At 48.7% G+C, this 27,664-nt stretch overlaps 1 protein-coding gene across 5 annotated transcripts in view; it reads right to left on the bottom strand.

Moving 5' to 3' along the window:
* Positions 1–21,539, bottom strand: part of GDPD4 (glycerophosphodiester phosphodiesterase domain containing 4) — a 38,615-nt gene extending 17,076 nt beyond the window's left edge. Inside the window, exons 1-4 of one of the 5 annotated variants that reach the window (XM_069016851.1) lie at positions 21,404–21,539; positions 6,373–6,581; positions 5,652–5,755; positions 4,802–4,895 (exon numbers count right to left, since the gene is read on the bottom strand). In XM_069016851.1, the coding sequence (XP_068872952.1) occupies positions 4,802–4,895; positions 5,652–5,755; positions 6,373–6,555 (381 nt within the window). In that variant the 5' untranslated portion in view covers positions 6,556–6,581; positions 21,404–21,539. Of the gene's footprint in view, positions 1–4,801; positions 4,896–5,651; positions 5,756–6,372; positions 6,582–15,940; positions 16,523–21,403 lie in introns of those variants that run through there. The other 4 variants (XM_069016820.1, XM_069016839.1, XM_069016830.1 and 1 more) reach the window with 4 other exon arrangements.
* Positions 21,540–27,664: the final 6,125 nt, after the last annotated feature.

Below are 27,664 nucleotides of genomic sequence, written 5' to 3'. Positions count from 1 at the left end.
ACCTAAGTAACCAGTGGGTCTGGAGATGAATTTCACCCAAAGAAGCACTTTGCTGCTGTGAAAATGCACAAGTCTATGCTCAGGAGTCTAAATGCCTGGGGAAACTTCCCAACTACTGTAAAGGATAATTTTGGGCCCAGTATCACCAGGTATCAGGGCTTAGAGAAAAGTATCTGTTAGTAGACATCCACTGAAGAGGATAATTTATGCTGCAAGTCCCTCCAGACGGCAGCACAGGGGGATTGTATGAAAATAGGACATATAGATTTGGGGGAGGAGGGTCTTCTGTCCTGAAACACAACTGCAAGTGAATGTAAGTTGTTTCCTATCCATCCACAAAAACTCCCTCTTTCCAGGATCATGCTGATTTGAAGCAAGATATAAGGCCAGGTTGGATGGGGCTTTGAGCAACATGGTCTAGTGGTAGATGTTCCTGTCCATGACAGAGGGGCTGGAATTAGATAATCTTGAAGGTCTCTTCAAACACAAACCATTTTATGATTCTGTGATAAGCTCAGCAGTGAATAAAAGTGCTTCTTGACATGTTGGCTTCCTTTAATGGAATAAATGCACCCAGTACAGGATGAGTAACTGGGAGCAGTTGAGAGAGAACTGAACTACTGCTGAAGACCTTAAATCGGCCCCATTTAAATAAGCTATTTCAGGGTGAAAGAATGAGAGAAAAAAGCTACTCTGCTCCTTTGCTGCAAGTCTTTGTTACACAAAGACCTGGTCCTTGTGTACAGTAAAGCCAAACATTTAGAATATTCTGAGCCAGAAGGGACCCACAAGGATCATCCAAGTCTATCTGCTGGCCCTGCACAAAATCACACCAAGAATCACACCATGTTCCTGAGAGGATAGTCCAAATACTTCTTGAACTCAGGGCACTCAGGTAGACTTCATCCTGTAACTACTTCCCTGGGGAGCCTGTTCCAGTGCCCAACAGTCCTCTGGGTGAAAAACCTTCTCCTAATTTTTAACATAATCTCCACTGATAGAGTTTTATGATGTTCCCTCATGTGTTCTCACTGGCCTGTCTACTCCAAATTGCTTCTACACACTTTCTGGGATTGTCTAATATAAGTACAGAGGCATGAGGGCTTAGGTGACCAGTATGTTTCTGACTAATACTGCCAAGGTTAGAGTCAAGGTCCTTCTTGCCAATCCCATCATCTCCCAGAATCTCACAGCCTCCAACACTTGCATTCTTCTCTTCTTTAAAATTAGGTGTGGAAGTGTCTGCCCTCCACCACCTACCTGCAAAGTGGTGATTAAGGGATGCTTCTCAGTGGTAAGAGAGATGGGTTCGCTGCAAGGAGGATTGCACCTTTGTCCCCCTCTTTCTGAATGGCTGCATTGACCACAAGGTTATGCTGCAAAGGGTGGGCAGCAGGTGCTTAACTCCACTCTGCTTCAGCATGGGAACAACCTTGTAATCATCTCAATACTTCTGGTGAGGTGTGGGCAAGCTCTGAATCTACACTACAAGGGCATGCAGGCAGGGACTTAGACACTCGGCTCACCTGAAACATCTGCTCACTTAGATGTTCTCAACAGCTGGATTCAGGTCCTTATATTCATTCACTTTATGGCAAGAAACTCAGAACTTGTCTGGTACTCCAGTCTCTTAGGGATGGAGTTTTGAGGTCACGTTTTGGATTTCAGCATCAATGTACTATTTTGAGTCCTTCCATTTATGAATGAAGAGGTCACAATGCTTCTGAACCTCTTTACTTTGCACAGTCACAAGTCTCCTCCTCACAACCCTCAGAACAAACATGGTTGAACTGCAGAGAGGCAAATGTTTTCTGCTGGGGTGTGAAAGACTACACAAGAAAAGATTTTTCTTCTCCACTGAGCATGAACAGCTCTGTAATTAGACCCCTCAGCTTAACCTTTTAGCCCTAATGGGGATGAGAAAATTGTCTTGGGGACTGATTGAACAATTGAATTAATTGAAATTGATTGTGTGAAAAAATGACAATGATGCGTGTGGATGGAGAGCATCTTTGTCCAGACAGCTAGTGCTTTCTTGTGCAGCATTTTCTTCGGCCACTTGTGGCTGGTGGGCAGAAGACTGTATGCTTCAGGGGGTCACAATAAGGTCATGGAAGCAGGCTTGCAGGTTCCAGTTGGGTGCCATCATTAAGAAAGAGAGTATGGTGCTCACAAGCAAAACCAGACCAGCCACCAGTTTATACAAAATCTTTCTGCTCTAACAAGGGCATCAGGGTGCTCAGTTTTCCAACATGATGTTCATGCAAAACACCACCAGAAAACATCACCTACGTGAAGGTCTCCAGTCCTTCTTGCAACACATGGGGTGATACTCTCCATCCAATGCCATTCAACCAGAATTTGGGATGTAATTTATCATGGCAGAAACCTATTTGGCCATCAGTTGTCTGAAAACCACCTGGTCATACAGTACCCACACTGAGAGATGTATTTAGATGTGGAAGGGCTGAGTTAAACTTACCAGCCCGTGGGGCTCACAGTGTTTTGCTGGGTGGTCCATCAAAGCCTTCAGTGAAAGGGAAGCACTGCAAACAGCAGTGGAGGGGTGAATTCCGGGTAGAGTCCTTCTCTGAAAGAGCCCTGCTACAATGAGCTTTGCCCAGCCACAGTTGTTACAATACCCTTCATGTTTTGAGATAGAGGGAGCATAAGTGGTGGCAGTGATAACTTTCCTTGTTCCCCTTTCCCTCAAGACCTAATAACATTTAAGTAGCAGCCTCGTGCCCCCAGCACCCACTGCTCAGCATGGATGCATGCAGCAGTCTTGCCACATAGGACACAGTGGCATGGTGATGCAATCAAGCAGGACAAGTGTCCTCAGAAACACCCAACAGCTTTCGTTGGGTCACTTAACAGCTTCATAAAAGCAAGGAGCAAATGGACCTTCACTGCAGGGGCTGTTCCCAGGGTGGAGGAACCTCTGAAGTGTTTCTTCTGTTGTCTGATACCATCCAGACAACTTGCATTCTTTCAGGTTTATCCATGCTCACCCTTCTGAGGAAGGCAAATGTTGTTAGCCTCGTTAGACAGAACTGAGAAGCATGAGAGGAAGAGGAGGATGTAGATACGTAATAAAGAGTGAGACCAGGACTGAACTACACCATGTAGGACACCAATTTCACCTCATATCCTCCATCTTCCTTTCTGGCTTTACTTTGCCCATCACCTGCCCTGTCAGTTTGCAATCATCACATTCATGCTGACAAAAACCTGAAAATACTCTAAGAAAGTCCACTGCTTGGACACTGGCTGATGTTTGGATCCAGACAGAGCATGACTGAACTGATATAGCAGCCCCAGAGGTTTTCAGGCTCCTTAAGCCCAGGAAATCCTGTAAAGCCAATTTCTAGTACAGGCTGTGGTGAAGTAGTCTGATCCTGAGATTGACTCCAGATCCACAGCCTGCTGAGGCACCATCTCAGATGTATCCATGTCATATGGGCATCTCTGGCAGCTCTGAGTTGCCCCAGGTAGCAGTGTAACCACCAAACTACCCACACTACTCCATGGCCCCTGGGAAAGCCAGGTAGGCTTTGCTGAATAATAGTCCATGAGCCCTAGAGCCACCACGGTGTTACAAAATCCTTGTAATTAATTATTGTTGTTTGTCCCATTCAGACCTCAGTCAGTCCACATCTCTTACAATGCTCTTGATTGCTGTAGGCATGACCAAGCACCTGTCCTATTTATCACTTTGGGGTTTTTATTGGTAGCACTAGAATAAAAGTACTATTTATTTGTACTTCATCGGGAAGAAAGGGCCCCAGAAACCAATTATGTTAGGTACCGCATGGACAAAGCCAAAAGAGATTCCCTGTCATGAGCAATTTACAGACTGACTGTATGATGACACGTCAGGGAATGGGGAAGAACAGCAGGAATGGAAGATAAAAGCTGGTTGTCTTGGTCACAGAGGTGAGACAAAGCCATAACCTCACCTTCAGCACCTGGCATTTCAAAATGAAAGTCGAAGCAGGCACAAGACTGATGTGGACTCCAGTGCCTGGAGTCAAAGTGAATTCTTGGCCTATAGCTCTGGATGCAGAAGGTGGAAACACAGATGCAAATCTGTTTAATTTGAGAGCTTTCTTATGAAGGAAAGAACCAAGGAAAAGGATGAGTAAGTAGAAATTTTAGGAGAAGTTTGGGTTTGGTATGTTTCCCTAACTAAAGCAGACATCAGATTAGAACTCTAGAAAAACTTTCACAGGACGTGGAAAAGTGAGGATTCCAGGAACCTCTTTCAGCATAAACTTCAGCAGCATTTTGTGACCACATCTATAGCCTCTACCTGGAGAACATCCTCCAGCAAAGCAGAGTGAGTCAAGTGATAAAGTTTGATTCTCCTTCCTCTAATAAACCTTTTTATCCAGGATTAGAAGAGTAACTCAGCTGTGATGACGTATCACCACTGTTACCTGACTCAGAGCCCCGTATTTCCCTGCTGCCAAAGAAACAATCTTCATTTCCCTCCAAATCTAAATCCAGCCACTGCTGGCTCAGCTTTCCTTGGGTTCAAGGAGGAATTGTACACATTTATCAAAGGGACATCATTGAAAGAAATCACAGAAACATCTGGCTCAGAGACCCCTGAGCTGAAACTGGTCATTTGCAGGTGGATATGGGGAAAAAGTACTGTAAACACTCATTGTGTTCCAGATCTTCTCCAGGCATTCACTGTCTAAGGATCATATGGAGGACTAGACTGAGCTTTGGTCTGAGACATTAAAGCCATTCCTACACTTAGCTTTCAAGGTCAGCTTACAAGAGCATTACTTACCAGTAACAGTGAGGTGTACGCGAACAAGACTGCAGCCACAATCAGGATAACAAGAGACCAGAGAAACCAGAAGCCCAGGTTACCATAGTTATACCTAAAAATAAACCAGTAAAACATTGTAAGAATGTTTTTGGTTAGCACATGGACTAGAGGGGACCAACAGCCCTGTCCCTTGAAATTCTGAAATTTTCTAAACAATAGAACAAAGAAAGGCAGAGGAACAGCCTACGCTGGTAATATGCAAAAGTGATTAAGAGCTTCCTTCCCAAAATCCCTGATTGCATTAACCATCAGACTAGTACACATTATTATACCTTTCCTTCCCATAATATTTGAGCAGCTCTAATTTAATTTTAGGGGCCAGACTTGCATAACTGTTGCCTGCATACTGCAGAAGGAAAAGATGTGCATAAATCCCTGACTATTATTTCTTACTTTCGAATCTGGGAACCTGGAATTCTCTTTCAGTGAGAGAGCTGGTTCAATGCCTCTGATTCCAGCCATTACATTTCTCCACGTGGAATGGGAAGGAGAAAGGGAAGGAGAAAAAGAAAGACTCAGAGAAGGAAAGAGTTATTTAGTCCCTTTCATTCACAATTTTTGTGACGGTGATCTCCTCTTTCTCCTAAATTCACACTTACACCTAAAAACTGTAGCCAAGCAGAAGGCAGAGCCTCAGCACCTCCAAAATCACTGGACATTCAATTTGGATGCTGTAACCAAGAGTTTAAGGTGCCAAATCTTTGCTTCATGACTAAAGTACCCTGTTTCAACACAGCTGCTCCAGAGGGTGCTCATCCCTTCCCAGTCATGCCCAAGGGGTGGGAGAGGAGGAAAACACAGTACTTACCAGTCAAAGCCGTTGTAGTCATTTTTACCTTCACCCCATGTGTACAGAAAGACCAGAGAAAAGCAGAAAGCTGCAACAAGCAATGGGAAAAACATGCATTCCCGCTGGAGAGGGAGAGGAAGGACAAGCAGTCAGAGCTATCGCCAGCCCAGAGCAATCAAAGCAAGTGGCAGGTACTTTTAGGCTCTCACTAAAAATATGTAGCTTGGTGTTGGAATTCTATGAAATTACCATATTCTATGAAATAAATATGGAGAGGAATTCAATTCCCATCCCTTGTAACCAGGAGAATGTCTTCAAAAGCATACTCTGCACTACTTGTTTTCAGGGAAAACTCATGACTTCCCAAATGAATGGGATTTTAACCGCCTCACATGAGAGGAAATTGCACTGTACAGCAACCGTCTTTGCAATTCTTACTGCACACCCAACCCTAATGTTACTTCTTTAATTTGATTCTATGGCTTTGAGATGTTTCACTGGCCAGGAGAGGTTGGTGCAAGCTCCACATTTATTAGCTGTGTGGCAGCACAGACAAATTGAGCTTGCCACCGAAACAGCAATTCATCAAGCATTTAGAGCAAAATCTAACAGCCCAACAGATCCCAGCAGGCTCCAAATGATATTGGGCTGGGATTCCATGACATCAACCCCTTGTCTGCTTGGACTGCCCTGCCCCAGAACATAAATCCATGTCTGTGCTGATTTTGAGCCCATTTACCATGTTGCAGCAGCATTTCCCAGGCTCAGTCCTTTCGCGCTGGTACCGCCTCCACCGGCAGCTGTAGAAACCAGCCAGGCAGGAGATGAAGGGCTGGTGCTCGTACCGCTGCAGCAAGCGCCGGCGGACCACCTTCAGCTTCCCAAACTTGAGCCTCTTGAGGCTGGTGGGACTGGCCTCCATCTGAGTGGCTTTAGCTCATCTTCCTCCTGGAACAAGACCACAGGTTTTACGGGGACACTGTTGGGTAAGCTCTCCATATCTGAAAAAGGAGAGGAAGTTTTCCCAAGAGGATGCTGAGACCAGCAGGAAGCGAGGCTGAGGACATCCCATCTAATTTTGTATACCAAAGTGAGATGACCAGCTGAGAAGGATGATCACTGCAAATCCTCTTAGCAGTCAGTGGTGCTCCTGGTTGTAACTCAGGCACTCTGAATCACCTTTGAGGCTACCTCTGCCTCCTTTTGCCTATACAGAGAGTTCTGGGAAATGAATTCCTTAACTTAAGCACATTTCAGATTATGTCATATGAACCTGAGCCTAGGCTTACCTATGGGAATTATTCAATATCACTGTGACCTGTTTGAAACCTGCTATCAGTTTAACAAGCTCATTTAGAAAAGGCACTAAACCCCACCCCCAGGTACACAGCTCTCTTATCCTGGAAAAACTGCAGCACTGCAGAGACTGATCCCTTAAGAAATAATTATTTCCTAGCTGAAACAACTTTACTTGGAACAGGTTTTCAAGTGTAGAAAGGCCAGCTGCAAAGATGTATATGTGGGAGACCTATTCATAATTTAAAACAAAGAACTTGGTGGTAAATTGCAACCGGTGTAGTTACAGTGAAGCAAATAGCACAGGGACTAGTTCTAGTTGAAGACTGCTTCACCCAGCAGGGCACTACCTTCAAGGTAAGACCTCAAGGAAAGATTTAGGAAAACAGTTTTGTGTGGGCATGCAAAGAAGCCCCATTATACAGTCCTTCTTTAGAGTCGAGTTAGTCAGAGATGTTTTTCTGTTGCGTTAAAAAGTGCCATCGCATCCTTGAGTCCATACCAACCATGTTCAAATCTTGGACTGCTTAGGACTCAAGATTTCCCTGATTTTTCAGATGTAATAACAAAAATTTAAGAGGAAGAATAAACAGTTTGCTGCACTACACACATGGATGAAGAGCACATATATAAAGGAAATAACTTGGATCCGAGTGTGTCCTCGGAAAAATCAGTGCATAAATCCTTGCAGACTGACACATCCAAACAACTGACCAGTTTGCAGGAAGCACAAATAAATCAGAGACATCGGACACAAGTTAAAACAGAAAAGACACTCCCCTCGCTCTCTTTCCAAATGCCCCAGCCTATTGGCAGCTGGAGTACCAGGAAAGAGGATGGAAAGGAAACAAAAAGAGGGTTCCATTTGGACTGCTACTAACTATGCAGCGTTAAGAATGCCATGCCCTGAATGCCTTCCTGAGACAGATGTTTCTGTCCATCCAAGACAGGCGTAGGGAATCACACACACTTGAATGTGGTGGCATCAAGCCATCCCTAGAAGCTCAGCAGTACCAGATCCTGGCACCAGCAAGTCACCCTTAGTAAAAAATTGATGCCAATCTCATGTGGCAAGATGGTGATCCTGCTCTAGAATTCCCAGAGCACAGCTGGGGGGATGTGGTGCAGATGACAGCTGGTTTCATCAGCTGGCCCAAAGTACACCTGGCTAAACCCAGCAATTACCAAGTTACAACAGCCACAGCTTCTGAATATATTTGAACCTTCAGAGCTCTTACCAGAAGGTTGTCACATGCCATGGGACTGCAGTACTTGTTACCTCCTATAAGGACCCCCAAAATAGGAGTTCCCGTATCACCAAAGCACAGCATCCATTTCTGCTCAGCCCTTCTCCTTCAGCTACAGGAATTCAGGGCACTGCACCAAACCCGTCAGTTTTGCTGTCAGAGGGCCATGAGGTCTGTTACTCACATTCCCGGGTGTGGGTACAAGGCTCACACATCAATATTTGTCTACGAGCACTCAGGATTTGATACGAAAACAGATTATGGAGATCCTGAAACACTGCCCACATCATCTGTCTGGCTCCAGCAGCATGTCAGGTGTTAAACCTAGGTGTTAAGTTTACCCCTCATGAAATTGTCAGTGATGGAGATCCCAGCATCTCTCAAGACAGGCTGAACTAGTCCTAACTCACTTTATAATCCAACACTGGGGGGGGTTTCCCAGTGTCTTGTCTACTGTATTACAGTTAAGGACATTACTTCATGCCTTGTTTATCGTGGATATAGTGAACTCTTCCTCTGTTACGTATTTCATGTATTCACATGTAGATGTCTTCCCTTAAGCCTTCTCTAGCCTCAACAATCCCAGCTTTTCTAGTCTTTCCTTGTAGTTCATGTTTCCTTCTCCTCAGAGTATCCTTGTATGGAGTGCACAGTCACCTGATATTTGGGATTTCCATGACAATTCCCATGGGTTTTGGCACACGGTAGTCACAGTCTCTCCAGAATACACCTGTTCACCCACAGCACGGGCTACTCGATACCTGCAGCATCCAGTTTCTCTCATGTATCAAACATCATCTGGCCTTGAGCTTCTGAATGCTTAAATAATTCACCCTGGACTCACCCCCAGCAGGAAGGGAAAGGTGTTTTCAGCTTCATCACACAGTGACAGAATTGTTTGGATTGGGAGGGATCTTAAAGATTGTTCCACTAGACCAGGTTGCTCAGAGTCCCATCCAACCTGGCCTCTAACACTTCCAGGGATGTGGCATCCAAAACTTCTCTGGGCAACATCAGAGCTTCATCTGTGTATCAGAGTACTTATGACACCACCATAATTAAGAATTTCATGACCTCCTACCTTAGTCTTTCCAATCAAGTCACCTCTCCAAGCCCACGGGTTATTGGGAAAAGGGGTACTTCATTGCAGAGGAGGCTGGGGAATGAGGGAGAGACAAACACAACCTCCTGTCCACAACCCCCTCCACCAGCCTCTGGCTCTCCCAAAAACATCAGGCTGGTCAAAGAAGAGCAAAACACCTTTCTGTGTGGCATTCCCTGAATTCCCATTGACCCTGTTGTCCAAGCAGTATCACTATGGCAATAAGACCTTTCAGTATCAAGAGACTCAAAAAACGTAACTTGTCTCCTGCTTTGGGCTCTAGCTTCTGCTGGCATCCATCTGTCCCTCTTTTCCTGCCCTCTCCCTTTTTTCTGCCCAGAGACCTTTTCCCTCCTCTCCCAGCCCCCAACAGACAGAGCTACCTCACTCAGCTGCTCCTTTGAAGCCTGCAAAGGGCCAAAGAATCCCACAAAGACAATAAACTCAGACTGAAATTTTATCTTGTCGAGTACAGATGTTCTCTAGCATATCTCCACTCAAGTAAATGGAGATATAAATGGAGACCCTATTGCACTTTCCAGTACCTAAAGGGGCTAGTACTGAGCTGGAGAGGGACTTTGGACAAGGGCATGGAGTAACAGGACAAGAGAGAATGGCTTCAGACTGAAAGAAGGTAGGTTGAGATCAGTTCTTAGGAAGAAATATCAGTGAGTTCTTGTCCAAAGCAGAAATCATCCTGCCAATTCCCAGATCATTATTTGATCCAAGGCTCCTGCTCCCTCTGGGCATACAGGGCTCACCTAGCAAATAGGAGTCTTTGAGCAGCTCTGCCCCACAGCTTCAGGGACCACTGGGTCTCTGCTGAGGAAAGAAGCACAAGGCATGCTCAAAGCACTAAACAAAAGGTGATGCTAGCATGGACATGCAAAGGAAAGAATTGTCAGGGAGAGGGAAGACCAAGAACAATTCATCAAATTTTAGGCTGCTTCACTCTTAAGCCAGTGACTCCTAAGAAGAGCCCATCTGCCTCTGCAGTTCTGCAAGATTCATGTGTTGTGATGCATTTACACTGTGCTGCTGCTGCTATCAGCAAACAGCCCAGTGGTAACTCCCAGGACAAGTCCAGGAGAAAGCCCTCTTCAATGTGCCAAGTCCCATGTGAGAATGAGGAAAACAAAGACAGACACAGGGACAGTCAGAAGGGTGCTTCTCAGCTCAAAATGTACTCATATCTCCAGGCACTCCGTTCTTCTCTTTATACGTGTCCTTCCAAACAGGCATCACTCTTCCCCTTTTACCTCCACATATTCTCCCTAGTTTCTGCCCTCAGGTTCATCTCCACGTTCTCAAGTAATTGTGTTCCCTTTAACACTAGCTCCCTCCTTACCACTCAGTCACCCTTCAGGTTCTCCATGTTCCTCTGTCTCATGGTTTCATCCTTCCTAGTTTCATCCTTGGTAACCAATTATCAGTCTGCTGCCACAGTTGGGAAAAGGCAATTAGAAGCCATAAAAACATTATAACTCCCAAGGTCTGGCTGAATCTGCAGTGCTTCAGACCACATCAAACACTGACACATTTGAATTCACAAGCATCTGATCCTGAGAAAGATAATATCCCAGTAACTGGGCCCATCAACAACCTAAGGGGCAAACAACACCGAAGCAAATGGCAGATGCAGAAGCCAAAAAAACAATTCAGTCCTTGGCAGGACTTAGCAAGAGGTTTCACAGTCCTTGCATCTAGATTTGAAGCACAGTTCTCTTAAAATTCAAAGATCGTCTGCAATTCCTGCCCATCTTTACCAGGCAAAGTTAAATGGATAAAGGGAAACAGCAAACTTGCATCCATTCACTGGGAATGCCATGGGAGCAAAGAGCAACCAGGTAAACATGCATCAGTAGGATGGCAAAGTTTAGGACTCCTTAACAAGCGAGGCATGAAAGCAGTAACATATGTTTTTCTGCTCCATAAACCCCAGGAACCTCAGGTTTTTCCATGGCAAACAGAGACTTTGTGTGCTTGCAGATAAGAGTCCCCATAATCGCAGGCAGTCAGACAGGGCTCCTGCCTTCCCACTGCTTGGCAGAGAGTGAGAAAAAGCATGGGAAATAGCCTGGGGGCATGAGAGAGGAAAGAGAAGGAGAGCAAAATCAGGAAACACATTCAGCCACACAGCCTGAACGCTGAAAGCACGGCAAAGAGAAATGTGCTTGAGAGACCAGTGCATAAGCAAGGATTAAAAACCTGTGTCTTTTTGGGTGCTGGGGCTGGATCATTCATATGCCAAGGGACAAAGGTACAGCAGCCAAATTTGTCATTGCCCTATAGCTTTTTCCCTTGGGCCTTTTAAGAATTTCTTTCCTTTCCCCTGCATCGAGGTCTCTCCCACACAATACCGTACAACGCAGGGGGTTGGTAAGGCACGGCCGGCGAGGCGGCAGCAGCGGCGGCCGAGGTGCGGCCGGGGGTGAAGGTCAGGTCAGGCTGTCCAAGGAGAAACACTCCAGCAGCAGCAGCCGCCCAGAGCCCTCGCAGCACCGGGAAGCTCACGGCAGCGGAGCGGGCGGAGCCGGGAGCACCGCGGCGGTTTCAAACCGGCCCGGGCAGCGCGAGCGGCCGGGGCCGGCGAACGGGGATTGCGCGGGGATGGCGCGGGGAGTGCGCGGGGAGTGCGCGGGGATGGCGCGGGGAGTGCGCGGGGAGTGCGCGGGGAGAGCGCGGCGGCTCTCTGGCAGGCAGCGGCTGGCACGTGCAGCGGTTGTCCCAGCGGTTGTCCCAGCGGTTGTCCCAGAGGGCGCTGAGGCGCTCCAGCACAGGCAGCAGAGTCAATTGCCTCAGATGCCTCGAGATGAGACGACCAAGAGGGGACCTCACCTCTAAGTGTCTGCGGGGAGGGTGCCAAGAGAATGGAGCCAGGCTCTTGACGAGAAACTGGTGCACAGGAAGCTCCACCTGAACAGGAGGAAGAACTTCTTTACTGTGCAGGTGACCGAGCACTGGAACAGGTTGTCCAGAGAGCATCTCCCACTGGAGATACTCAAGAACCACCCAGTCCTGTGCAATGTGCTCTAGGATGACCCTGCCTGAGCCATGAGGTTGGACCAGATGACCCAGTGTGGTCCCTTCCAGCTTGACCTGTTTTGATTCCGTGATTCTGTGGTTGCAGGCTCTTTCCAGATCTTACATTTCCCACTTCACTGCAAGAGAGCTGGGGGAAAAAAATTGCATGGGTAACAGGAGTCACATGAGGGACACAGAGATGGTCATTTCTCAGCCCCTGAGCATGGCCAGCTTCTCCTAAAAATCTTGATGGTGTAGAAAGACAGCAGAAAGGAGTGATGCCCACTCTACCTGTTCCACTGTATCCAAGGGGTTTGGAGAGAAAGTGAACCCCATGCCAGGACTAAGAGATTCCTTGAACCTGAGCTGAGCCTCTCCAGCATCTGCAGCTCCTTAGCCTGGAGATTCCTGCCACCACTCTTTGGGGGAGATCACTTCCTGGCCTTTCCCCTGGCACTCTTCTGCAGCATCACACCAACAGAAGCAAAGGAATAAAACCTCCTGGCAAGCTGCCGGTTGATCACCATCATCATGAGCTGCACATAGATCTTGCCACTAGCAGAAAAGGTCAACAAAGAGAATCCCTTAAACCTGCATTTCTGCCCTACAGTCTGCCCAAGGCTCTTGATCACCATCCAGCATCCCTTTTATTTGACTATCATCTGCCTTCAGTTTCTTTCCAGGAAATGAATGAGGCGTAACCCAGGAAATGAAAAAAAGATCAAATAAAATAAAGATAGTTGTAATCTCCCTGTGATAAAGAATAGATCCTCTCCCTGGCAGATGTTAATTATAGTTTATCAGTATGATGTTCAGCAGTTTCTTGATAAGCCCTGATCTGGGATCCCAGGGAGTGGTACAGCCTGTGACAAACACGTGCAAGGCGTGTCTCATGCGTTGCTTATCTGTTGGCTCTGAGGTGGAAGAACACAGCCCTTAGCAGAAAGAAACAACAGGGCTTAACATGGGAAACAACGAGCAGATGTGGATATAGAAGGGGAATAACAGCTCCTGCAGTGACTGCAGGGACAATACTTCTCTTTTCCATTTGTTGTAGTACACCTCTAACAGGCAGTGGCTGTGGCTTCCAAAGACATGAAGAGATTTCCACCAAGGTCCATGCCCTACGTTGTGGAACACCCTACCACATTTTGAACAGACAAAAATAATCAAGCCCATTTCAAACAAATACTGCCAGAATCCTGTATCTATTACACAGGGACTTACCCCATCACAGAGGACATCCAGGAGGAGCTGTGCTGGGAATGGCTGCTGTCCCCTGCTCAGCCAGAGGTGCCTCAGCTGTGGATACGTGCTTTAAGGAAAGATCTTCTCAGGCAACCAATCAATTTTGTGGGGTCAATTTAAGAAGCCCTTGAGATGCCCCCATGGCTAAGAATGAGTGATATGGGTTTAGAAATGCTCTGCAGACCCAGATGTCTAAACATACCCCTACACAGTGAAGCAAGCCTCGCTCCAAGGTGAGAGCTATTGATCTTGAAACAAAACCCGACATCAGCCATGAGAATTTAGCATAAAAAAGGCATCTTAATCCCTGGTTTTATTCCAGAGTGATCATCATAGGAAATAAAGCTGCATAGCTGAAACACATTTTTGCACAAATCACATTTTTCCTCCCCCAAAACCCTCCCCTAGAACTGTTTACTGTCTCTGTTTCTTCAAGGTACCTCTCTGAAGAGTGTCTCACAATCGGAGGACTGAAGCACCTCTCCTGTGAAGACAAGCTGAGAGAGCTGGGGCAGTTACTGACTTTAAACTGAAAGAGTGCAGGTTTAGATTAGATATTAGGAAGAAATTCTTCACTGTGATGGTGGTGAGGCACTGGTACAGGTTTCTCAGAGAAGTTGTGGCTGCTCCATCCCTGGAAGTGTCCAAGCTCAGGTTGATGGGGCTCTGAGCAACCTGGTCTAGCAGAAGGTGTCCCTGCCCATGGCACAGGGTCTGGAATGAGGTATCTTTAGTTTCCTTCCAACCCAAACCATTTCATGATCCTATGTTTAGAGCATGTTTGTCCCCAGTGTGCAGTCCCCAGGGATGACTCATTATTCACAGCCAATTGCAGAAATCTTGTTTAATCATACTTATCATCATTAGAAATTACAGCTGTTTTTCTTCATTTTCAAAGCACTTTTCAGGCTATATTAACAAATGTGTGCCCAGGAAATTATTGTCCAAGTCTCAGAGCATTTACAATGGGTTTTATACAAATGCTTTCAGCTTCATGTGGAAACAGGCAAGGGGAAATCATCGTGTTTGTAAAAGGGTCTCAAAGTGCTACAACAGATTTTCCCCTCTCGCCTGCTAGGAGCAAAATGAGTGTTTTGAATAAAGTGGAAAAGGAAAAGAGGAGAAGGAAGGAAGGAAGGAAGGAAGGAAGGAAGGAAGGAAGGAAGGAAGGAAGGAAGGAAGGAAGGAAGGAAGGAAGGAAGGAAGGAAGGAAGGAAGGAAGGAAGGAAGGAAGGAAGGAAGGAAGGAAGGAAGGAAGGAAGGAAGGAAGGAAGGTAGGTTGGTTGTTTTTTTTTCAATGCCATGTCTTTGGCTGGACTCAGGCATAATCTGATCCAAGTGTTCTTGGGTACATGGGCACTTTCCCAGCATAGCAGAAATGAGCATGACTGACAGGTATCTTCATCTCTGTTGGTGCCAGACCCCTCAGCAGAGTCTTTCCTCCGTTTTTTACTCTGATCAGCCTTCATGTACCTCATTTATAAACCATTTCTTGGGTTATACAGCACCTCATCTCAGTCTTGGGTTCCCACCTCAAAAAGACAGAGCCCTTTAGGGAAGCTGGCATCCTTCCCCTTGGCAACACAGGTAAGCAGAGGCAGAAATTAGCCCCAAAAGGGATCAGGAACAGCTACCTTCCATCTGTGATCACACAGAGACCTTCCACCCCCCAGCCAGATGCTGGTCCCAGATGGCAGCAGTGAGATGTCCATGTCTGCGTGTTACTTCACTCAGCCAAAGAGGGAATCAGGACCATCACTGAGCTCCAGGTCAAGCCTGAAAATGGAGACTCAGCATGACCAGTTTGGGGTGAGATGCTGCTCCCCACACATCAGTGTGGTCAACAGGAGAAGGGAAGAGTTTTGTTCTCACTGTGCTTGTGGGTGTGCAGTGTCACCAGCAGCAGTGTGTGCAGATGTGCTCAGCTCAGCCCTGTGCAGCACGTGGGCACAGCCCCGGGCTCTGGCCCTGGGTGGCCCACAGCTCTCTAAGAAGTCGCTCTCCCACCATTGAAAAGCCACTGTGGGGAGGCAAAAAGTGCTTCCATGCCTCAAAGCCTGCCTGGGTGGGAGGAGGAGGAGGAATAAATCCCTTGGAAATAAATAAAAAAGAGCTCAGAAAGGAGGGGAAAATTTCTTTGAAGCTATAAATCCTACTTTGTGCATTTCAGCATGCCCTGGCTTGGGTCCCTCTCTGCTCCTGGGAATGCCTAAGCAGCTCTTTGTGCCCTGCTGTTAAGGGGAGACGAGGAGATTGGGACGCAGTGTGGGGGACCCTCTCCAGCCCCACAGCCCCACCGAGGCCTGTGCATCACCACAAGCATCATCTCCGGGGGAAGACTTTGTCCCTGAGCCAAGAGGGAGAAGAAAAGAAGTTTCCAGATTGCATACCTCGGCCCAGCAGCTCTGCAGAGCACTATTCAGCCTGGACAAAGGACAGGGGCCCTGGACAGCCACTGTGCTGAAGACCCCAAGCGCTGGCCCTCCCCCAGGCTGGGTGTTAAAGTTCAAGCCTTGGAGCCAAATGCCCTGCAAGGAGAGGAAAAGGGAGGAAAGGAGGCTTTCCATGTCACCAGACAGAAGTTTATCCATTTAGTTATTGACAGTATCCAAATGCATGAGGGCTAGCCAGCTTTTGCACCATAAGAATGTGGTGCTGCTGTTCTCCGAGAAAAATCCTTTTTAGCTAATTAAACAGTACCACAATTCTGCATAAGGCATCTCAGAAAATTCTGAACTCATTTCAGAGCAACAGGATATTCTGACACACAAATCCCTTGACCTAACCTCAAACCACGGATGCAGCGAAGCCAGCACCCAGAGCCTCAGTTTCCCAGTTCAGGGTTGTGCCAACAGTGCAAGATCAGCAGGTCAGGACTCTATGGCTCATTTGATTTTCATCCATCTGCTGGTGTGAGACATGGAGTTTGCTTAGCAAAGTCAAGAAGATTAGCACAGATAACCCATGGGCAGAGCCTCGATGGACCTCCTCAGGGCCAAGGACACACAGCACAGTCACATCTGCTGGATCAGCACCCAGCAGCGCTCACATCCCAGCATCCTGGAGGGAACAAGTGATTTATTCAGCTGTAGAGCTTGGGGTGGGTGTTCTCATTCCTCCATTGATCTTTCCTGGAAGACTGGTTAGAATCATAGAATCATTAGGATTGAAAAGCCCTCTAACATCAAGTCCAACCATTAACCCCACACTGTCACGCCTACCACTGAACCATGTCCCCCAGGTGCCACATATACACATTTTTTCCAGGTGACTCCACCACTTCCCTGGGCACTCTGTTCCAGTGCTTGAGCACCCTTTCAGTGAAGAAATTTTTCCTTATATCTGATCTAAACCTCCTATGGTGCAACTTGAGGCCATTTTCTCTCCTCTTGTTACCTAGGAGAAGAGACAGACACCCACCTGGCTACAGCCTCCTTTCAGGTGGTTGTAGAGAGTATTAAGGTGCCCCCTCAGTCTCCTTTTCTCAAGACTAAACATTCCCAGCTCCCTCAGCCACTCCTCATCGGTCTTGTGCTCCATCTCCTCTGTAGTCGAGTGGTCACCCTGATCACCCAGAACAGCCAGCAAAGAGAAATGGGCACAACTCAGCTCATGCAAGGGCAGATGTCTAAATAGGCCAGATGAATGGCCTCACACACACCCAGAATGCCAGGGCATTAGCCCAGCCCAAAAAGAAAGGGCATTCATTGCTTAAACCCAGCAAGCCCTGCCAGTTCACCTTCAAGGAACTTCTGCATCCTGGCACAGAGAGACGAGGCCACAACTGCCAGGGGGTTGTCATCCTGTTGCCATACAAAGGGACAGCCACAGAAATTCTGCATATGGGGTGACATGAAGCAGTCACAGGGGACACAGGTGGGTCCATGGGTAGGACCACATGTAAGGCACCAACAGGCTGATTCAGGGCAGTAGTACTCAACCCTACAGTGCCTCATTCTCACAGAAGGGCCAAAAACTCACCCCTCCCTGTCCCCCCAAACAGAGAGGAATATAGAACAGACCCAGCCTGGTAGCAGGTTGCCAACTGGCAGCAGGGAGGGAAGGAAGAGGTCACAGCAGCAAAGCACTAAGATGAAGGCTGGAAAATCTGAGGGATGGAGAAGATAAAAGGGTTGGCGTTATTCACCTGCATTTCTTGCAAGGATTGGGTCTTGCTCAACGAAAAACTTCTTGAAAGCTTTGCAGGGAAAGAGAGCACTTAGGACAGAGGCACCATGACCCCACAGAACCTTTCTGACGGCTTTGAGGCATGAATCAATTAAAGCAATCACAGACCAAAGGTTAATCAGTAGCAAGTACATCTTAAGAAATAAGTAGTCTTTCAAAAAGCAACTGTTTTTGCCAATTCCCCCTTCCCCTTTTTCTAAAGTGTCTTTTATTTCTCCAGCTCTGGAGACCTTCCAAAGTAAGGTCAGTGATTAAGAGCAGCTGCCGAAAGGACCAGACTGAGTCGGTGGCGGCAGCCGGGGCTGCCGGAGCAGAGAGGACCGGACCCATAATTGTCACCAAGGCTGAGTGCTGTAAAAGTGTCTCAGGGATTGAAAACCTTCCAGGGGCTCCCAGCCTAATTGGAGCAGATGGAAGCTGGAGAAACAAGGAATAGCTCACAGTTGCATTGGAGAACAGAGGAAATGAAGCAGGAGAGTAAGGCAGACACTGACTCTAAAGCGTTTCTGCACAGGCAGTGAGACTCCAGCAGGCCTACAGCAATGTTCCGAGCTGCTCCCAGCCCGTGCCCTGCTTGCAGATTTTTGCTTCTTTCTTCTTGCACCCAACACTGGAGCTGATGTCAAAACAGCCGCCCTGGGCAGCAGCCACAGCCTCATTCACACATGTACTCATTCCCCCACCCAGCCCTGCCCTCCTTCCCTGCCTGCTGCTATTCTCGTGCTCCCTGCTGCTATTATAGCACAGCACCGTCACAGCCAACCTCTTACCCTGCCACCTCTCCTTGCAAGTGTTGATGAAAGAAAAGAGCTGGCACACTGTGGTGGCCCCAAGATCTTCCCTTGGCACCAGACCTGCAGAGGGTGAGTCCCAGGACAGGGTTTCTCATCTCCCTCTTGCTACAGCATCATGTGCACTCACATAGACTACAGCTGCTCAGCCACTGGAAAGGACCCGGGCCATGAGCATGGAGAGTCCATCCTGACCCTGGCAGCAGTTTTCATCGTGCTTAACACACCTTCTTCCCTGGAGACACCACAAAGACTGGCAAGGCAAACAATGACAGGGGAATAGGATCAATAGGACATGAGCATGTTCATTTAATCAATGTATCATAGAATGGCTTGGGTCGAAAGGGATTTTCAAGATCAACTGGTTCCAACCCCCTGCCATGGGCAGGGACATCTTCCTGTTCAAGCCTCTGAAATATCAGTGTTTCTACTTCCCTCCTCTTTTCCTGGAGGAAGAAATGCAGCAAGTGCTCCTGCTGGTGGGGAGAATAACTGGGAACATGACCAAAGATGCTCTCTGTTTACTAGGTTTTTATAAAATGCCAAGCCCTCAGCCACTAAAAAGCAGCCAGCTGTGAGTCCTGCTTGAATGCTGCTGGGAGAGCAATGTCCAGCACATGAATAACACGATGAGGACAAGATGTTGAGGAGAGGAGCACGTGCAGGCAGGTTGCTCAGCTCCCTCTCACTACATGCCTGTAGCTGGAGCAGAGGGTGCAATGTGGAGCCAAGCCTGTGCACCCTCAGGACTCATCCTGCCACGAGTGCCAGGGTGCCTCACAGGTCATGTCTCCAAGCTGCTCTACCCACACCAGCTCTTTTCTTTCCTTTCAGTTAGACCTGCAACACAAAGGATCTTCTCCCAACTTTTTATCCGATCTGCTCACCTAAAATGCAGCCCTAGACCCTTTTGGGGTTTGCTGCACACCACAGAGATCTCTGGGGCAGTTCTACAGGCCAACACACAGGAGGTCACTCCAAGATGAGGTGCAGACCTGTTCCTGCAAGATATCCTGAGACATGGAGTCAGGTTTGGACCAAAGCCAGGCTGTTGCTGCACATGTGCATGGTGTTGCAGTCTACAGGGAACGACTGCTGCAGAGCTCCCTGCACCCTGTCCCCCAAGCAAAGCCACTGAGCTGGGGCTTTGCCAATGGGCAGGATCTGCTCCACGCTGGAGCATGTGTGCCTCAGCTGATGGGTGGTAGCTTCTGAGAGTGTCTACGCACAACCTGAAAGTTTTGCCTGAAGGAGAGCCTCTGGGCTTGCAGAGAAGAGAAAGGTACATTTTCAAAGGGCCACAAACTTCTAGAAGAAAAAACAAATCAACTTTTCTCTTTTATTTTGGCTGATACTTTATCACATTGACCGAAACTGTACAGTAACAACTTGCACAGAGGTACATTGTGAGCTGCAGGCAGCCTCACAACAAGCTGACACAACTAAATTTAAAGAACTGTGTTTCCATCACCAGAAATGATACATAAAGTTCAAAAGACACCATTTGCTCACCTCCTTGGTCCATTGTCATGGCATAAGGAAGTCCCAGGACTGGTCGTGAGAACAAGCTTTGTGTTTGTATTCTCCGCAAGGATTTCTAATTGCCCTGAAAATCTTGCACACCTTTTAAAAATTTCAATAGTGAAGTTATAAAGGAAGTGAGAGCTTTGGCTCCCTTCACATTCAGAACAATTTTTAATTACAATCCAGCTGGTCTCATGGTACATTATGCCTTTTTTTGTTGTTAAATGCAGCTTAAAATCTTTCAGCACCTGTAGGAAATGATTTCTGCTCTCTCTTGTCCTTCCACCTGGTATCATCTCTCAGAACTTATATGGGGAGATGTTACATTGTGAGATCAGGATTCCCAGAGAAAGTGTAGAAGTGAAGAGAAGGTGATGTACACCATGGGCTGGACCTCCAGCTAATCAAAGCTTGCACTTTGCAACTTAAAGTTGTCCAGGTGCCAGTCTTCAGGTTCACATCAGCTGAGTGCCTGATTCTGAATTAAAATTCACTCTTTCCTAGAAGCCAAAATTCCCCTGTTTCAGTGCTAATTGTGGTTATGCCTACAAATAATGTGGGAGCATTTGGACAACAGCAGACTAAAGCCAGGGTCAAATCCTGTTTCAGCTGCAAACCGAGCTGCTCTCCGAACAGTTGCCCATCACAGCTCCCAGGGTGACTGCAGCATCAGGGCAGATAGTGGACTGCAGTGTTGCTTCCAGCCTTTCTAACCAAGTCGTGATTATTTACAGCTGTTCCCAGATGTTACCCGTTCACGGGTTATTTGTTCCTGAGTCAACCTCCCCGTTCACACGCTAGGCAAGCTCAGGGGAAGAGAGAGAGAGGCTCCTTTCTCTCTTTTACTATGGAAACAGCCCTTTATCCCAAGGATTGCGAATGCTCAGCCGCCGTTTCCCTCCCACCGCTGCCCCAGCTACAGCGACCCCATGAGCCACCCGCCGCTCACGCCTCATCCCGGCTCCCGTTGATCCGCTCAACAGGTCACACCAACTCATCCAGCATGGACCCTGCGTGAAGCAGGACTGCTGAGCACCTTCTCCTCCCCAGCAAACTACCAGAAAGCCCCCTGCTCGCCAATCACCCGCCTCCCCCCCTTTTGTTGTCGTTTCTCCCTATTCTCCGGCTCTCTGGGCTTTGTTTCTCGCTGAAGCCCAGGCGGGAGCCGGGTCAATCGCCCGCTGTCGCATCCCAACCAACACACTCAAAAACCCACAGATAACAAAGGAAAAGCGGAAAAAATCTCGCCACCTCGGCGCTAACTTTCAAGGCAAGCAGGGAATAGCAGGCAGGGGTGAAGTTCTGCAGGCAGGAGCATCTCTGAGAGTTCGGGGGCAGGAGGTAACTCACCGCGCCGTGACGCACATGGAGGGGTTATTTTTGCTTTCCGCTGCACTTGGGTTGCTGTGTCCTCCGCCCCTGACACTCCGGGACGCGAATGGTGGCACCGCTGTGTGACACCCGGTATTAGAGAGGCTGCTGGAGCCGTCCCTCCCACGGTAGGAGGGGCCATGAGAGGCTTAATAAATTCAGTCCCCAAGGCTAGAGAAATTAAAATCTCATCATGGGACGCAGACAGCTGCTCATAGCATGGCTCTGGGAGACACCGGGGACTTGGGGACGAACTTAGGATTGATTCATTCATCCCTTGCCCACCCAGAACAGGAGAGGCTCGTATTCACATCCCACCTTGGCAGAATTAAGCGTCCAAAGGATGGGGTTTGAGGAAATATCCCAAAGGAGATTTGGGAAAGATGTGTCATTGCTGACCCTCGGAATTAAAACTCCTGAACCTCCTTCATGAAAATATTTTCCATGGCTGTAAACCCCAGGCAGGAATCCACTACACCAGATTTCTGAGCAACCCCGGATGCAAACCCGCTTATTTTACTTGGGGTTTTGCATGGTTTTGGGCTTTAATATCTAAATCCTATTAGAGTTATAACTTCCTTTGAAGGGGGAGAGGGGACAGGTCAGTACAACAAAAGCAGGTTGTGTTTTGTAACCTCCAATGCACCCTGGACTTTCAGAGAGGCAAAATCTCATAATAAAGTTTCTCAGGATAGGAAGTTGCACAACCTCATGCAGCTCCCCCTGCTCCATAGAAGTTCTTTGCTACATTAGAAGCTAAACAAACATCCCCTCCAGCCCTGGAGGGCTCTCTGAAACACCACTGGTGCAGTTTTTCCATCCCTGTAGTTTCTCACATTGGGATTTTTCTTCTTAGGTGAAAAGACAGATCAGGGGGTCCCTCAAAAGCAAAATCAGCAAACTGCCCTTGGGAACAGAGAGGGCAAGAACATGCCTGAAAGGATGGTCCAGCAGATTTTGTCCCATTCACATTACAAAGAGAAACTTTTAATTAGAAGATGAGCTACAGAGGTGACAGCCTGGTTCACTCCAAAACTTAACGATGAGCAGAAGGCACATAAGAGTTCTACTTTAAAACAGTCCTTACTTAGCACTTGGTCCTAAAATAACATCACTCTTCCTGTGGAATTGGGAGAATTGGAATTAAATAAATTCAGGCACCACAAGGCATGAAGGTAGAAGCAGATAATTTTACTGCTGGTGGTTTTCCAGCTAACATTTAGCTGGCTGGAGTAAAAATGCATGGGGCTGTGTGTGAGCCTCTAGAAAAATTAGTTGCTTTATGGTCTAATTCCTGGAAATCTGATAAATAGGGCAGGAAAGGGTGAGATTAAGAAGACTGGTGGCACTAATGAGATTTAGGAAGCAGCAGCTATTCCAGGTACCCTGCAGTTTTAATCTCTTGAGTTGATCCACTGGATTTTTCTCCTTATGTATTTGGGCCATGTTGAACCCAGATTCATCACGGGGCCCCACTGAGGTCCTGCAGGTCCATGGCCAGAGGAAGCATGGGGGTGGCCTGGAAGGCTTAAGGAGTAGTGGAGGACACAGAGAGCCAGAGTACTTTGCTCTGCCTTTGAAGACAGTAGTAAGGTCAGCAACTCCCCAAAGTAAGTTTTGAAGGGCCTTCACCATCATCCCTTTTCTGGCTGCCATTATTCCAGCTGCTGCATCCTCATGGTGTGTATGAACCCCAAGGGTTATAGGAAGATAAGGGGACAGGGTTGAGCAACATCATCAGCCCAAAGAAGCTCCTTACAGTGGAGGTAAGAACCTGAAAAATGAAAAAGCTTATTAAAAGCACAACCATAGTCTTACCTCCTAACAAGCAAAGAAAACCTCAGACATCTCTGTTCTCTGCCCTAAAAAATCACTGTGTTTTTGCTTTCTTTTGGGTATAGAGATGCAAAGCCTTCAGCATCAGTTTCCTCTGCAAACACCTGGCAAGACTGATCAGCTGGGCAGATGCTGCTCTGGCTTCAGTATCTTCAGCTCAGAGTTCACCAGTTTATCTCAACTACAAAATCCTCACCCAGTGTCCCAGTCAATGCCCTAGACCTGCCAGAAACTGGGAATGAAGGCAAGCAAGGATCTGCTGGAGCCCTGCCACCACCAGCAAGTCCAGCCTTGGAGTTTATGAGTCCCTAAAGGAAATGCCTGCAAGGGACCAGTGCTGTACAAACCCTCTCCAAGGATATCAGCAGGGTAGGTCAGCCTTGAACCCAGTGAGTTTTGCTTCTGGACAAGATAAAACAGGGCAAAAATGGCACAAACAGGGAGTGGGGATGGTGTCCCTGCCCAGCTGCCAGCCACATCATGGAGTATTTTGCTGGGAAATACATATGTTCACACCCTCCTACCCTAAGTCCTCTCACAACACACTGCCTTGGCAGCATGAGGGGCCAGCATGTGTCCCCATCGTGTCCCCCATTCCACACAGGCCATTTGCCCAAGGAACAGCTGCTGAACTTTCAGAGCAGGTGACTCATGCAGGTAACAATGTCCCCATGAGATTTAGGACAGAAATGGCACAGTTTATGGCAATTCCAGGAATGATAAGGGAGGAGGGGGGAGAAGGAAGTGACCTGAACAAAAAACAGGGAGAGCATCAGCATGCCCCAAAGTGTTGGTGTGGGGGGACTCAGGGTAAAGCAGAGGCACAGTGCAAATGGGGAGCAACAGGTTTGGCAGGATGCTGGCAAGCCTCCATGGAAACCTGGGCCTGGCCCTGAGCCTGCATCCTGGGACACCTCCTTCACCAACACTCAACACTTGTCAGGCTGCTTGGGTTGATCAGAGTTGTTTCCAAATGCACTTGCTCCCAAGAAATGCTGCTGTCCCTTCCCGAGGATGGCAGCAGCTGTGGCTAATACTGCAAAGTCCAACCAGTTGTGCCCAAGATATGGCAATTTATTCTGGAGTGTGCAAGCCACCAGGTGCAAAACTTACCCCAAGAATCAAAATATAAACTCAAAAAAAATCACCTCACACAGGCAGAATGGCCAGGCAAGTCCTCCCAAGTCCTGGGGTTCAGCGAGGGGCTCTGAGGCTTGTTTCTGGGAAAGCCCCATGCCTCAGGTGGGCAGCAAGGGAGACCAGGCAGATACATCATGAGCCTGACCATGGGTAACCAGCCCCAAATACTGGCTGTGTGGAGTGGATGGAGGGAGCTTTTACATCGTCCTCAAAGCAGCTGGCGTGGACACTCTGCCTCTCACAGCTGTTCCTGCAGCAGCTCCGCTTCCCGCTCTCCCACAGCACAGCTGGCTGCTGCTGGAGTGGATACAGCCTTGTCTAAAGGGAGGAAGGGAGAGTCCTCACTCTTCTTCCATATTTTGTGGCTGTCCTTTAAGAAATGGCATCATTTTGTCCTTTCCCAGCAGAAATCAGGGGATTGCAACACACCCAGGAGGATACAGCTTGAGGTACCCTGAGAGCCCAAGGGATTCCCAGAGGGGAACATCATGCAAGGACCAGTAAGGAAGAAGAGGGTGTGATAAAACATCCCTTGGCCAAATTTTTCTGTGTCCAAGAAATGTCATGTGACAAATGGTGAGGAAGGACTGTGACAGGTCTCAGGAGTGAAGCACTTCAGAGTTTTGTTTCTTGAGCACACAGGCAGCCGTTCTGTGTTGCCTCCTCCTCCTCTTTGGTCGGTGATCCTGGAGGTCCATGTTAGCCCTACCCTGATGGTTCCTCCCTCCAGAGTGGTGGGGACATCCTACTGCTGCTCAGTGGGGATGTTGCAGCAAGATCCCTGGGTTACAAACCACCCTTCAGGGAACTGAGCAGCCAAAGAGTTTTGTGGGGACTCAGAGCTGATGTCCCATTTTGGACTGGCAAATATGGTTCCCACCACTCGGGCTCTTAAAACTGTGCTGTGCCCCATGTCTCTCAGCCTGGGCTGTGGCTCGTGCTGCAGCTTTGTCACCGTGGAGCCTCTCAGGTGACACTTGTCATCACCAGGGTAAATCCAGAGAACTCACTGGGTGCATCTTATCCTTCACATGGTGGATGGCATGGGCAAAGAGACACAGGCTGGCCAGTGGGACCCACCATCAATGAGATCCCCCTTCCCCAGCACACCAGCACCAGTGGTGACATTGCCTAAAGCTCCTGCATCCACTCGGGAGCACCCAACCCATTCTCCCTGGTGCAAGGGGAGACCTGAATGGGCTGGTGCCTGCTCTGGGGACATCACTATCTTTCTGTGCCCCAGCATTACCACTGATCTCATGCTGGTCCTTCCTGGGCTGGGACCTACCTGGTAGATTCTTCATGGTGTAAAAAAGATGGGACAATTTACAGTGTCCCTGGGCTGGGCTGTTCCCAAAGCCTAGGCAGCTTCAGAGTGACTACAAAACACAAAGGCCTCGCGTGAGAGGTGGGGTTAGAGGCTGATGTGGTTAGAAAATGTGAGGAACAGAAGAAAGTGGTGGATGCTTCCTGTCTAGGGGCTCACCATTCATGCGGCCATGAGGCTGGATGTGAGGAGCCAATTCAGTTTTGTTGTGCCTCAACAATGGTTGTCAGAGGCATGTGGAGGAGGGGTGCACATGTGGCAGGTGCAGGAGGCAGCTAGAAGAAGCCTTGTCTCTGGGGTGACTTCGCCTGGCAGCACCTCCCAGGAGGCAGGCAGTAGGAGACACTGTGGAGGGGCTTCTCCAATCGGGTCTCTGCCAATGGGTGGCAAAGAAAGGCTGGACTGGGCCAGTGGTTCCCTGTTAGCGAGTGGACTTTAGGAGGGGCCGGGGGGGGTATAAAAACTGACCGCATTGCTGCTCGCTGGCAGGGCTCGTTCCCTCCTCTGCCCTGGTCCCAGCCTCCCTTCTGGCTCTCCTGCCCTCGCTGGCTCGCCCTCGCACCTGTCCTGCCTTCCCGTGCCCCTGACCGCCGCCTTGCCACTTCGCCCCGTGTCCTTGCCTGGGCTGCCTGCTTCCAACCCCGTTGTCCCGATCCAGCCCCCGCTGCCCGCCCTGCCCCGATCCAGCCGGTCACCGCGACCCTGTCCAGGGTCCTGCTCCTCCCGTCCGAGCGCCCTCTCCCCGCGTGTCCGGGGCCGTCGCCGCGGGAGCCGCGCCCCGCCGGGAGCCGCGGGGGCCCGGTCAGAGCCGGCCCGGCCGCGGGCAGGCAGCGGCACAGCCCCGCCTGGGCACCGACAGCGCTGCCCTGCCTCGCTGGGGGCAACGCCCTCTTCTGCTCTCTCTCCCCTCCCTCTCCATTCCCCCAGTCCTTTTCCATTTTCCTTTCTTCTTTTCTGTCTCCTCTAGCCCTCTTTTGTTTGGGCGACTCCTTTTCCTTCTCCTTTCTCTTATCAATAAACAGTTTTTCAGATACAACATTTGCCTCATTTGGCTTAATTTCCTTCCCGACCATCCATTTTTAAAAGAACTCCTCGCAGTTCCCCTCAGTGGAATGCGACACTGGGGAATGAAAAGGAGTGGCACTGAGGGAGCAGTTTGCCCCCCAGTTCACTGCCCTCCTGTGCCAGTCCAGACTCACTCCCCAGTCTGCCTCTGAGCATTTCAGCTCTCCACTGGTGAGCTGAGAGAGGACTCCTACCTGCCTGCCACCCTCCAGGGCACAATCCAGGCACACCTGAGCCCTGGACACCATTACAGCTGCACACGTGGCCAGCAGGACCATGACCTGGACTGTCAGAAAAGCTGTCAGCCCCAAATTTAGGCAGGTTAGTGGTTTTAGGGCGCAAGGAATGGGATGAGGGATGAATCACGGTTCACTTCGCCCCTGACTGCATTCACAGGAGAAGAGCCTCTGCCCAGCAGCCTCTCTCAACCCTGCCAGCCATCGTGGCACAGTGCCCCTTCTCCTTTACCAGGCATAACCAGTACGTCAGAGGAGACCTGGCCACCAGAAAGTCCCACCAGACCTGGGAGAAGCACAAGGGTGTCGGTGAACCCAGGATTAGGGACCCATGCTGGGATGGGAGCAGAGGGCTCACACATAACCCATGAACCCATGGCCTGGGGGAACACGTTTGCCTTACAAGGCCACTGCAACTTAAAAACGTGAGAGGAGCAAAGCTGGAGGTGGGGGGATCACAAGGGAACAGACACAGCGGGACACCGGATTCCACGTCAGGATGACCTCCTTATCCATGCTCGCTGTCTTCAGCGTGCATCCTCCAAAAGAAACAAAAAGTTCCTTTTTAGGTTGCTCGTGGAAAATGAACATGTAAGGAAAGGACTCTTCTGTGCAGCTGCCGGGAGAGGGCATCAC

Source organism: Aphelocoma coerulescens, chromosome 1 (assembly GCF_041296385.1).
Source record: "Aphelocoma coerulescens isolate FSJ_1873_10779 chromosome 1, UR_Acoe_1.0, whole genome shotgun sequence".
NCBI classification, from domain to species: Eukaryota; Metazoa; Chordata; class Aves; order Passeriformes; family Corvidae; genus Aphelocoma; species Aphelocoma coerulescens.
Note: the sequence above shows the minus strand (reverse complement) of the source record. Positions and strands in the feature narration are given on the sequence as shown.